Source organism: Rhineura floridana, chromosome 6 (assembly GCF_030035675.1).
Source record: "Rhineura floridana isolate rRhiFlo1 chromosome 6, rRhiFlo1.hap2, whole genome shotgun sequence".
NCBI classification, from domain to species: domain Eukaryota; kingdom Metazoa; phylum Chordata; class Lepidosauria; order Squamata; family Rhineuridae; genus Rhineura; species Rhineura floridana.
Genome location: NC_084485.1, coordinates 5808869 through 5821622, shown reverse-complemented (window position 1 = coordinate 5821622; position 12754 = coordinate 5808869). Strand labels below are relative to the sequence as shown.

The 12754-nt window shown below is 40.6% G+C and overlaps 1 protein-coding gene across 1 annotated transcript; it reads right to left on the bottom strand.

The window, feature by feature from the left end:
* Positions 1-1094: 1094 nt before the first annotated feature.
* Positions 1095-8811, bottom strand: LOC133386497 (G2/M phase-specific E3 ubiquitin-protein ligase-like). The gene is made up of 5 exons (XM_061630154.1): positions 8713-8811; positions 3714-3838; positions 3076-3079; positions 1584-1690; positions 1095-1302 (listed from the first exon to the last, which is right to left on the bottom strand). The coding sequence occupies exons 1-5, from the start codon at positions 8809-8811 to the stop codon at positions 1095-1097; spliced, it is 543 nt and encodes a 180-aa protein (XP_061486138.1).
* Positions 8812-12754: the final 3943 nt, after the last annotated feature.

Below are 12754 nucleotides of genomic sequence, written 5' to 3'. Positions count from 1 at the left end.
TTGCATCTTATTTTCAACTTTTGATATTAAAACCAATGGGAACCCAGTAGTGCAGATGATCCTGGCAGGCTTGCTCACTGCCAATTAGCCGATTAGTGGTGACATTAAGCATCCCTTGACAATGAACAACTGGAAGCACATTTTGAGGCTCCCAATTGTGCATTGGCAACCTTATCTCTACCTGCCCCACACCTGACATCACATATGTTTTGTAGTTTGGGGAAGAAGGCCTTATGGCCCAAACTGGGACTATGCTGGCCTTAATTAGTCCCACAGGCTGGAGATTCCCAATACCCTATATAAACCAATAAAAAAACCACAGCTTAACAGTAAAACGATGCCAGGCAACACTCGAAATTTCAGAACATAAAAATTAACAATTTATATCCTGCTTTTCTAGTAAATGTACCTGCAGTGGTGTACAGCATGACTGTAAATCTGTACACCATATAGTCTTAAAAATGCAACAAACATTTTGAGAATTACTTACCTTTCTGGAATATGTATGCCCAGTCGCAACACTTCATGCTGAAATTTATCTTTGTCATTGCCTACTGGGCATCTAAAGAAAGACACCCCTGCACTTAGCGTTTGGCCCTCTGTATACCATATAGTCTTAAAAATTATTTATTTATTTATTTAATTTCATTTATATACCGCCCTAAGTCTAACGGCTCTCTGGGCGGTGTACATAAGAGAAAACAGCACAGTATATAACTACAATAAATATAACAAAGTCAAAAGCCAAAAACAAACTAACAACAACAAAAACCAAACAGCATCATAATACAACACTAGTAAAATACAATTAGAGTACACTTTAAAGAGTACCTTTTGTTATTTAGGGTGTAATAAGGTACAAAATGGATTTTCTACCTCAGGTCTGTCAAGTCCCATTTCTTTTCTTTCATATCCAACTCAGTCAACACAACCTTTGTGTGCCCTCTCTCTCCCCCTCTCCTATGATGAATCTCCTAGCTTAGCATGGACACTGACACCCACCCGTGCCCCAAACACCTTGTAGGTTTTCTATCCATCTTGGGTGTTGGTATCCAGAGTGAGGCTTGTCACATGGCTAATGGCTTTTCAATTAACTAACATGTGTAGCTTGGCATAGCCATTGGGAGAACCAGGCAAATGGGAAAGCACAGAGGGATAGGCTCTTCGTTTTTTAATGAAGCCATGTTCTCCATTCCAGTTGGGTAATGAGAGGCAAGTAGTTCCAGGCAGCACTTATGAAGATGATCACAAACAGAGTGGTTAGGGCACGCCAGCAAGTGCGCTGTAGAGGAAGGGCACGGGCTGAAACAGTGGAGACAAACACCAAGAGAATAATGGCAACGGTCAGCAGCAGGTTCATGAGCTGCCCATAGAGTTTATATACACTGGCCTGGGGCAACAAACATTTTGAGAATTACTTACCTTTCTGGAATATGTATGCCCAGTCGCAACACTTCATGCTGAAATTTATCTTTGTCATTGCCTACTGGGCATCTAAAGAAAGACACCCCTGCACTTAGCGCTTGGCCCTCTGTTCACCATATAGTCTTAAAAATGCAACAAACATTTTGAGAATTACTTACCTTTCTGGAATATGTATGCCCAATCGCAACATTTCATGCTGAAATTTATCTTTGTAATTGCCTACTGGGCATCTAAAGAAAGACACCCCTGCACTTAGCGCTTGGCCCTAGATCCAAAATGGGAGAGAGAGAAATTAATGGTCAGTAAATCAGTCCATAGGCAATCTTCTGAATGCCTCCCAAGATGAGGGCACGACAGAATATCCACAGTAGCACACAAATGATTATTTCTTTAGTGCCTGTCATATCCCAACACTTTTGCAAATTCTTACTATTTCTGACCTTGTAAGGCTTTTAATGCAAACACCACAGTTCCTCACATTTATCAACAGTCATGGTTAACGAGAGAATACTAAAGTAGTACTGTAATAATTAATGAATAAAATGAAATTGAAAGCAATGCTCATATCCAGAATGCAGATCTAGATGTGGCCCACAAATACAGCTAACTTTGAACATTCAAAGATGTTGACTTTGACTATTCAGTAGAATAATCTGATAAGATCACAGAAATGTGCAAGAACTATGTGATGTCCTTACATGTTAAAACCTGTAAATATGGTAAGTGCGGGTTTATTAGGGGATATATGGTAAGTGAATTGAATGAGAGGGGGGAGAGGATGGGTTGGAAGGCTGGAGAATGTTGGATGATGATTGGCTGAGTGTTTGAATGGCTGAAGGTATAAATGGGAGGATGACAGATGAGAGGAGGTCAGTTGGTGAGAGTTGTTGGAGAGTTGTTAATGGAGAGTTATTTGGATGGGTTGGTTGGCAGAGTTCTGACGAAGGGTTGGATTATATTTGGCTGATATTTAGACAGTATATATATGAACAGAAACATAAAGAGTGACACTATATGAAACCATAAGCTTGTTAAACATTCCTAAAGTAATCTTGTTATTAATCTTGTTAAGCCAGAAGAGCAAGCAATGAATGAGATAGCAGAAGATGGGTTGCATTAATACGCAAAACACAAATGATCAAACCAAGTATTTCTGTACGATGAGAACTATCCTCTAGAATGTATAGCTTCCAAAGCTTTAGTAGATAAAGCATGAGAAAACGCAAATATTTTATTTTTATTTATTCAGTCAATTTGTATCCTGCCACTCATTCACAAATCTCAGGGCAAGTAACAAAAGTTCATAAAACTAAACTCTTAAAATACAACAACACAACAGTACAATAGAAACATCAGAGGTATTATTGCCCACAGGTGAGAACTGATGCACCAGTTGGAGCTGAGCAAAGCACTCTGCGCTATTGGTTATATCTGTGTCTTCAGTGAAAGATTCATACCCAGGAATACCCCAAGATTTATATACCTGCTCTTTCAAGGGAAGCATAATCCCCACAAGAACAGGCTGGTCTCCTGATTTCTAGGAGCCACCAAGCCATAGCATCTCTGTCTTATTATTAAACTTCACGTTTTTGGTCTTCAGACAGTCCATTACAGAGGCCAGTCAGCAGTCTAGAACCTGCATGACCTCACCTGACTCTGAGAACAATAAGAAATAGATGGGCAAGGGGTCAAGACTACAGGTAATAGATTGGGTGAGATTGAATTCACTCCATAGAACATCTACCTGTCCAAGGTAAGGTAGAACTAAAATGTTTATGTGCTTATTCAGCAAGAGAACAAGCATATCTTCCAGCAAATAAAGCAAAAATGAATTCATCTTCATGTTGGCCAAAGTTAATGGGCGAAATACAACACTGCACAGGCAGACACAACATGGCTTCCCCTTCTGCAGCTCCACCTTCCAATCTGCTTCAGAGGGTCCCTCTGGATGGGGGGGGGGAATGCTGAGGGGGTTGCAGGGAAGAGGAGAGGAAGTACAATGTGTAGAAGTCCGCTGAGCAAGAGGGAAGCCACAAACCAGAGCTTGGAAAAGTTACTTTTTTGAACTACAACTCCCATTAGCCCCAGCCAGAATGGCCACTGGATTGAGCTGATGGGAGTTGTAGTTCAAAAAAGTAACTTTTCCAAGCTCTGGCACAACTAGGTATCATTCTATTTAAGTATTGTAATTAAATGACTCCACATTAAAAGGAACTTAGGGACTTTTAATTTTTTGAATTAAAGAACTCCACTTAACTTTATTGAAAGAGTTAATGGAAACAACTTACGGAAAGTTTTCCCTGAACTGGAAAATGCATCCTCTCTCTACCCCACAAGGAAAGTGGTAGCTTTGTTTGCATCTGGAAGCCACACAACCAACTGAAGCACCTTTTTTCTTGCAGACGGTACATTTCTGAAAAGAAGCAATGAAATACACTAAAGCAACCCAACTTAATTCAAGAGACTTCAAAAACAAATACCATCATTTGATCTATTTTTTTGTTTTAATGGTCTATTCCAACATTCTAACAGTCTTTTACTTTAAGCTCTGCACTCTTAAGATTGAGAAACAAGATAAGATGCAATCCGTTATTTTACATTAAAATTTGTATTAAGTATTATTTGTATTAATACAAATTAGTATTTTAATACAAAATTTGTGTTAATAATTTACCACCAGTCAAGACTCAACTGGGCCTTTTCTCAAATATCCATGATTTAGGCTGCAATCCAATATACTCTTACGTGGGAGGAAGTCCCACTAAACCCAGTGGAGCTTACTTCTGACTAGATATGTATTGGATTGCAGCCTTACTGTAGCTTGTTTTGTCTAAATTGTAAATGAAAATGTAATTAGCTTTCCCCCCCTTTTCTTACTTGGTTAATTGCAAAATCAAACAATAATCCCATAGTTTGCATAACCATTAATTCAGAATTGTCTGTTGTCTCCAATATTTTGTATACAGAACTGTAGCTACTGTGATCAAATAAAATACTTGTTATCAATCTTTAAAATGTACAAATCATTTTGTGTAACAACATAGCAACATTAAAGATTCAGTCTTAAAAAGGTACCCAGGTATCTTACTCATGATTCCTACTCTACATCTTCAGTGCTTCTGTTATCTGTGGTTGCAGTTTCCACTTGCTTGGAGGTTTCCAACATGCTTTGGACATTTCAAGCATTTTTAGTTTACAGCTTTGATTAATTTATCTTTTTTTACAGTTAATTCAATAGACAACTAAGAAGTGGTTTTGCTTTCCCTTCTTCAAGAAAAAAAACATGATTTAGTACAACTATTATATTTAATCCTCTGGGGTTCGCTACTACCCAAAGTGTTAAATAGAAATGACTGCTAAATGATACATGGATTTCTTAATCCAAACAATTGCATCAATACCTGCCTATTATGCCGGAGCAAGATTGTAGCCTTCCTGAATCTCAGGTATAACATATTTTAACATATTGTAATGGCATACGTGGTGCTATATCCTTCTCACCAGACAAGCCCTTTGAAACAGGTTCAAGATTCAAGATATATCCTTACCTAGGGTTGCCATATTCCAGTTCCACAAATCCGGGCATGCTAATTTGCATATTATGCAAATATTTGCATATTAATATTTGGATTGTCCAGTTGTTTTGTTTTTGTGCCTAGGAATTACCACCAAAAGCTGGGGAAAGATGTGAGAAATCTTTTTTTAAAAAGCAACATTTTCAGCCTTAAATGCCTAGACTAGTTTCCAACACTATGGAGTATTGATTAATTGATTAAGAGGATTTATATCCTGCCCTTCTGCTGTTAAAAACAGAGCTCAGCACAGCTTACAAATATAATAAAAACAATAAAAATACACAATCATATAAAAACATAATAAAAACACAAAATAGCAACAAACATAAAGTAAGTCAGGGCAGCAGTACGGTTAACCATATACGATATATTTCAAAGATGTGGTGGGTGGAGAAAAACAAGAAGCCAAAATGTTAGGAAAAGGAGTCTTTCACACCACATGCTCAGTTCTAAATACTGTTGCAGCAAGTTTTACAAGTTCCTCCAGTATTCCACTGGTGCAGGCACTCAGACATTCAAAGTATCTGTATGTTTCTTAGGTTTTATAAAAGCAGAGCTTTGCTTAACTCAAAATTTCTTCTCCCTTTGATCAACCACATCTACACAGGTTCCACCTCCATACTCAAAATGAAACTGGGCCTGGAAGTGTGCAACAACCCCACACATACCTTGCTAATTGCAGAGCTTGGAAAATTACTTTAAAAAAGTAGTAAGTTACAGTTACAGTTACATGGCCCCCCCAAAAGTAGTAGTTACCGTTACGATTACAATTGCTCTGAAAGTAACTGATTCCTTTACTTTTACTCAAAAGTAATTGCTACAATTACATTTTAGTTACTTTTTTAAAAAACAAATTGCGTACAAGGTGCTGGCCTTGGCTGCTGCACATCTAAGTAGCCTAAAACAACATTAAAAATAAGCACACACACAGAGAGGGTAGCAGAATAATATTTTTTATCCATAAGATTAACAGAATGGCATAACAGAATCTCACATCCCCTCACCCCACCCCAGCAATGATGATACCCCAACATACATATTTTTGTATATATATATATATTGCCTCCAGCTCTTTTCTCCTTCCACTCCTGTCAATTTTTAAACAACTGTTTTCTCCACCCCGTCTCGCTCTCCACCTCCTCCCTTGTCGCCTCCTAAGCACCCATAGAGCATGAAGGAAGACACAGAAACCCAATTTGAAGCACATGATTTTTATTCACAAATCAGTGGAGCAGAAGACTTCCCCTGCTCCCCCCCCCAGTAATGCACAAAAGTAATGCTGGAAACATTACAATTACTCCTCAAAAGTAATGAAGTTACTACTTGTTCTATTACCAACAAAATGTAATGAAGTTACCCACTCGTTACTCAAAAAAGTAATAAATTACAAGTAATTCGTTACTTGTAACTAGTTATTTCCAAGCTCTGGCTAATTGGATTACCAATGCCAAGATGTCTGTCTTATCGACTACTCTCCTGCTCCGCCCCCCTCCCACCGGGCATCATGAAAGACCCAGTCCTGGGCTCAGAAAGAAAATAAATATCTGGTCCTCTTCAAAGTACTGATAGTCTTTTGTTTTAATTAAAATAATAATTATAAATTCTTGCTCTTATCACTAATGGGAGTTAATTATCTTGCATACGCTGCTGTTGCTTCTATGGCTGTAACGGAGTGAGGTTAAAGATAAGTTAAATGTAAATAGGAAAACAACAACACAAAAGGCAGTATCACTTTCCTAAATGTAATACCATACCAACCACAACAAGATTCCTATGAGTAAGGCAGAAAACTCAGCATCCCACAACCAGTCAGGATTCATAAGCAAAAACCCAAACTAAAAAAATCCTAGCAGACAGTCAGTCAAGGTCACAGAAATCCCCATGCAGCACAACCTGACCTGGGAACTGCAGTTAATGCAGAATGCTGCAGCACAATTGCTGACATGAGTGAGATCCTATCAGCACATAATACCTCTTGCTCTGAAATCGGCATTGGTTGCTGATTTGCTACCAGGCCAAGTTCAAGCTGTGCTTTCCATGTTATAAGTGCCACATAGTACTTGTTCTGCTCTTGTAAGAAATAAGTCCTGTTAAGTGGCAGCACCTACACTTTGGAACTCCTTGCCTATTGACATTAGGCAGACGCCTCTTTTCAGCACCTGCTAAAATTAGTTTTCTTGAGGCAAGCCTCTCCAGGCATGTGGAAGCTATTGTGTTTTTAAATCTGTTTTTAACTCATTGTTCATTTTATTATTTTGAATGTTTTTAAGTATTTGTCCTTAGCGCTTTTGCCAATAATTTTATTGTTTTAATTCTTTCCGTAAACCACTTTGAGATTTTTTACAGTAAAGCGGTATATCAATGTTGTAAATAAAAATAAATAAATGTTGGAGTCACTGTGGCCCTTGACTCTCTTCCCACTTTTAGGAACCAAGGAATCTGCCTTATAGTGATTCAGGCCATTTCGTACCATGATTTCTTAAATGCAATACCATACCAACCACAACAAGATTCCTATGAGTAAGGCAGAAAACTAAGCATCTCACAACCAGTCAGGATTCCTAACCAAAAACCAAAAATAGGATAAATGAAGAAATATTTATATAAGCATGACTATCAAATATATTTATTATTTACACAAACTGTAAAGATATTTATAGTGCAATCCTAGGTTTATTTATTCAGAAGCAAGTCCCAGTATATTCAGTGGGGCTTACTCAAACAGGGACAGACATGCAACCTCAAGTGATAAGCAACTTCATTCACACAACCCAAAATTCCGAATCATGCCACTTTATGCTGTTTTGCAACTGTTTATACTTGTTTTTATGGTTATTGGATTTTAAATGGCTTTATTTCTTGTTGTGAGCTGCCTTGGTTTCCAACCCTACCTCACAGGGGTGTTGGAAAGACTCCATACACGCACACGCACACACTGCAGATGTATAAATACATATAGCCCATATAATAGTTTATTGTCAAACCAGTTGGTCATTGAAGAAAAATCAGTATTAGTTTTTAAAAAATCAGTATTACTTTCCTACAGAATAAAAACTGTAATACCTAAGTAAGCCCTGCCTACTTGCTTTAAAATAGAACTGGGGGGGGGGGAACAGAAAGAGAACACAAACACAATTCTTTTTTACATTCACTCCAAAGTCCCATTGATTTTCAGCACATTCATAACCATGTCTACTCAAAAGTAAATTCTATTGAATTCAATGGGATTTACTCTGGGCATATGGGATTAGCATTGCTTTTACAAAAAGCAAGTATTGGGAAGGTTTTCAAAACACTGCCCAAGCTCTGACTCCTGCACACAAGAGGAAAAGAAATTGAAATGTATATACTTACCCAATTTATGAGATTTTCAGATAAACGGGGGAGGGGGACCACCATTTTGTTTTCTAGACACTGCCTCAGGTCAATAAAACTGAAACAATCCTGGCTTCACTGATTGGCTGCAATCCTGAACGGGTGGGATTAAAGCTATGAAGTGCTATAGTACTACTGTTTAAAGAGAGATTTAACAGTCGGGGGGGCGGCTGACGTTTTTATGTATATCTCAAGAACCGGACCACCTAGAAACTTTTTTTTTTTAAATTAAAGCTGAGAATCCGGGCCACCTAAGGGGCTAGCTGGGCACCAGGTGGCATGCAAAGAATCCAGGTAAAATCCGGTTAACCGGGCAATATGGCAACCCTATCCTTACCAGTCTTGCAGCTCTATTAATTTCTTTTTGGATATCCTCAGGTAAAAACCCATAAAAGCCTTCTTCATCTTCACCTCTCTGCCAAATCCCACTTGACATTAACTGCAATGAATGAGTGGCTTACTGACAAGCAATACAGACATACATTTGCATCACTTTTCATTTGAAAAAAAGATTACAGTAGGACCCCACTTCTTGGTGCCCAGCTTTTCGGCGTTCCATTAATCCGGCGCCAGCGGGGCAATCAGCTGGAGGGGGGCTGGAGCTCCCCGCACTCCAGCTGATCGAGCCTGAGGAGGGGAAGATCTGATCTTCTCCTCCTCTGGTGTGATCAGCGGGTTAGGTTCCAGTCCCCCATGCTACAGCTGATCTGCTTTCTGGCAGTTTTCGCTTTCTGTCAGCGGTCTGGCCCTTAAACATTAATATTAGAGAACGAAATTCATTCCTGATGGATTGACGGGCACATTTTCTTAAGGCCAAGCCGTAATGAACACAGCAACTTTCTCTTCCTCCCTTCTGTCTCACTCTTCCCTCCCCTTGCCCTGACAGAGATTGGATACTGCTAGCCTGTACACAGAACCATCTATTACTAGGCAGTGAGAAGCTACTCGGGGCCTGGTGCCCTCAACCCCGTAATGGCAAGGGGAAATCAAGAGAAGAGAAATGCTGCTGTTTTGCTCTAAGGCCCTGGATCCTGAGTCAATCAAGAGAAAGGCTGGCGGATGCGATGCCAGCTAATAATTTCTCCGGGGCCACAGCTGCCCTGACTGTAAAGACCCCTAACAGGCCAGGCTTAAAAGCAAATCCATGTACCCCCATACTTTTGACACAAAGGTTTATATCATGTCACACTCGCTTTTCCTCTCCAAATCAGCAGCAGCCAGACAGAGCTTTTTGCAGGTATTCCGGCCATATGCGTAGGGCAGTTTAAGAAGGGATAATAATTAAGTGTCCGGTCTCCTCCAGCTATCAATCCTTTTTAGGATGTCAATTAGCAAGAGCAGCATGCAACCTGGGTTTTTCTGCAGCGGCCACCTCGTTGCTCTGCCTTGGACTGAATTAAACAGCAATGAAAAACTTGCCAAAGGAGCTTATCTGTGTGGCTGGCATCACATTAAAATCAGGTGCTGATTCCAACATGGGGTGCACTAGTGACATGGATTTCTGTTGTGCTAATGCTGTGTATGTACACACACAGAGAGAGAGAGAGAGAGAGATGAATAAAACCCAGCTGGGTGGCTTTCTGCTCCAGCATCTTGATCCCATCACAAGGCAAAACAGCTACCATTCAAAGATACACAGTGTCTGAACATGGAGGTTCTTTTGGGCTAGCTCATTTTTAAACAAAACATCCATGTAAAACTCCTCACAGGCAAACTTCTCTTGCATGGCCTGGGTCACATAAGAAGCAGGCAATCAAAATCAACTAAGAGTATCTATTTAGTTCATTCATTTAGATACCACTTCATATTTCTTTTTAAATTATTTTTTTTTAAATTACAGTTACTTGGGGGGGAGAGAAAGGAAAAAGAAAAGGGAAAGAAAGAATCCTGTCAGCTCACATTGACAGGACATTTAAACATCTGTACATCCATTTTAATTTAATAGATCAATATATGCCGTCCAAATAGGTATCCGGATGAAGTTGGCGTTTATAGAATTTTTGTTTGCCATCCTAGGCTCCTTCCTGGGAGGAAGGGTGAGATATAAATTGAATAAATAAATAAATGGTGTGGATGTGACCCTGGTCAGATTGCACTGCAAGAACCACAAAAGTGTGTCTGGGCTGGTGTTATGCTCTAGGAGACCTGCTGTCATGGCTTGTGTCATGATCCTTAGGCATTGCTGTGGGCCCCCACCTCAGCAGGTGGTCCCCTGACAAGAGCATCCTTGACCTGTTGCAGTGAGGAGGTAGACTCAATGTGTTGGGGGGGAAGGAGGGTGTCTTCCCCAAGGGCCCTCTAAAACATGGAGCCAACACTTTCTGCTGTGGCCCAGAGAGTCACAGATGGGACATCAGAGGACTGGCTAAATCATTGTAGCACCATCACACCACTTGTGCCAACAGGCCTGTGTGACAATTTTTTGGTTTTTTTGAGTAGCCAGTCATTTAACAATGGTTTTCTTATGTATTGCTTTTACATTATTATTATTATTATTATTATAGAGCCACGAGAGTATACTATAGCCAGTGGGGATTTTTCACATTCCGCAATGTTAAATTGAAAATACCCCTCATTTATTTATTTATTTAAAATATTTATACCCCGCCCTTTTTCCGAGGAACTCAGGGCGGCTTACATTAAAACATTAAAACATTAAAACAGCAATAATTAATAAACATGATATTCAGTTTAAGCAATTTAAAATGGAATTAAATAAACATAGGTTAAAACTAACTACATTGGTTAAAAGCCCGTCTAAATAGAACAGTCTTCACCTGTGCACGAAAATTCGATAATGAGGAAGCCAACCGGACCTCAATAGGGAGAGAGTTCCACAGTCTAGGGGCGGCCACCGAAAAAGCCCTATTCTGTGTCTCTGCAAGATGAACTTGCAGGAAGGAAGGGGTAACAAGTAGAGTCTCGCTGGAGGATCTTAAAGTCCGAGCAGGTTCATAGAGGGAGAGGCGCTCTGACAGATAGCCTGGACCTAAGCCGTATAAGGCTTTATAGGTCAAAACCAGCACCTTGAATTGTGCCCGGAAACAAATGGGCAACCAGTGGAGCTGATACAACAGCGGGGTTGTATGTTCTCTATATCCCGCCCCAGTTAACATCCTGGCTGCAGCTCTTTGTACCAATTTCAATTTCCGAGCAGTCTTCAGGGGCAGCCCCACGTAGAGCGCGTTACAGTAGTCTAATCGGGATGTAACTAAGGCATGTGTCACCGTGGTCAAGTCTGACTGGTCAAGGAACGGGCGTAGTTGGCGCACCAATCTTAATTGAGCGAAAGCACTCCTAGCCACAGCCGAGACCTGTGCCTCCAGAGTCAGAGCCGAGTCCAGGAGCACTCCCAAACTGCGAACCTGTGATTTCAGGGGGAGTGTAACCCCATCCAGCACAAGTTGAATCCCTATTCCCTGCTCCGCCTTCCGACTGACAAGGAGCACCTCTGTCTTGTCAGGATTTAATTTCAGCTTGTTTGCTCCCATCCAGTCCATCACTGATACCAGGCATCGGTTGAGAACCTGGACGGCTTCCTTGGTTTCATCAGGTGGAAAGGAGAGATAGAGTTGGGTGTCATCTGCATATTGGTGGCACCGAACCCCAAAACTCTGGATAACCTCTCCCAGCGGTTTCATGTAGATATTAAATAACATGGGGGACAAAACTAAACCCTGTGGGACACCATAGGTCAATGGCCAGGTGGTCGAACAGGAGTCCCCCATAACCACCTTCTGGGTTCGTTCCTCCAGGAAGGACCGGAGCCACCGTATTACCGTGCCTCCAAGTCCCATCCCAGCGAGGCGGCCCAGAAGGATACCATGGTCGATGGTATCGAAAGCAGCTGAGAGATCCAGTAAAACCAACAGGGACACACTCCCCCTGTCCAGCTCTCTGCGAAGGTCATCCACCAAGGCGACCAAGGCCGTCTCAGTTCCACAACCTGGCCTGAAACCAGACTGAGCTGGATCTAAATAGTCCGTCTCATCCAAAAATCCCTGGAGCTGAGCAGTCACCACCCGCTCTATTATCTTGCCAAGAAAAGGAATATTAGATACTGGGCGGTAATTACCTAATAATAGGGGGTCCAAGGAAGGTTTTTTCAGTAAAGGTCTTATTATTACTCATGCCATTCTGATGCTTCCCATAAGCTCATTGCAAAACAAAACCTTACATAACTTATAGTCCTGAACTCAGGAACGCTTGCTTAACAACCCTGTCAATTTTCATGGCGATACACAAAACAGTCAGAGAGAATAGAGAGTTCAAAGTCTAAAAAGAGAGGGGGGAAACCCAGAGCCCTTTTGGACTTTTTTCTCTGAGAGTTCTGATAATCTGTTAAAATTCATTAAAATGTACACAGAGTACCTGTAATC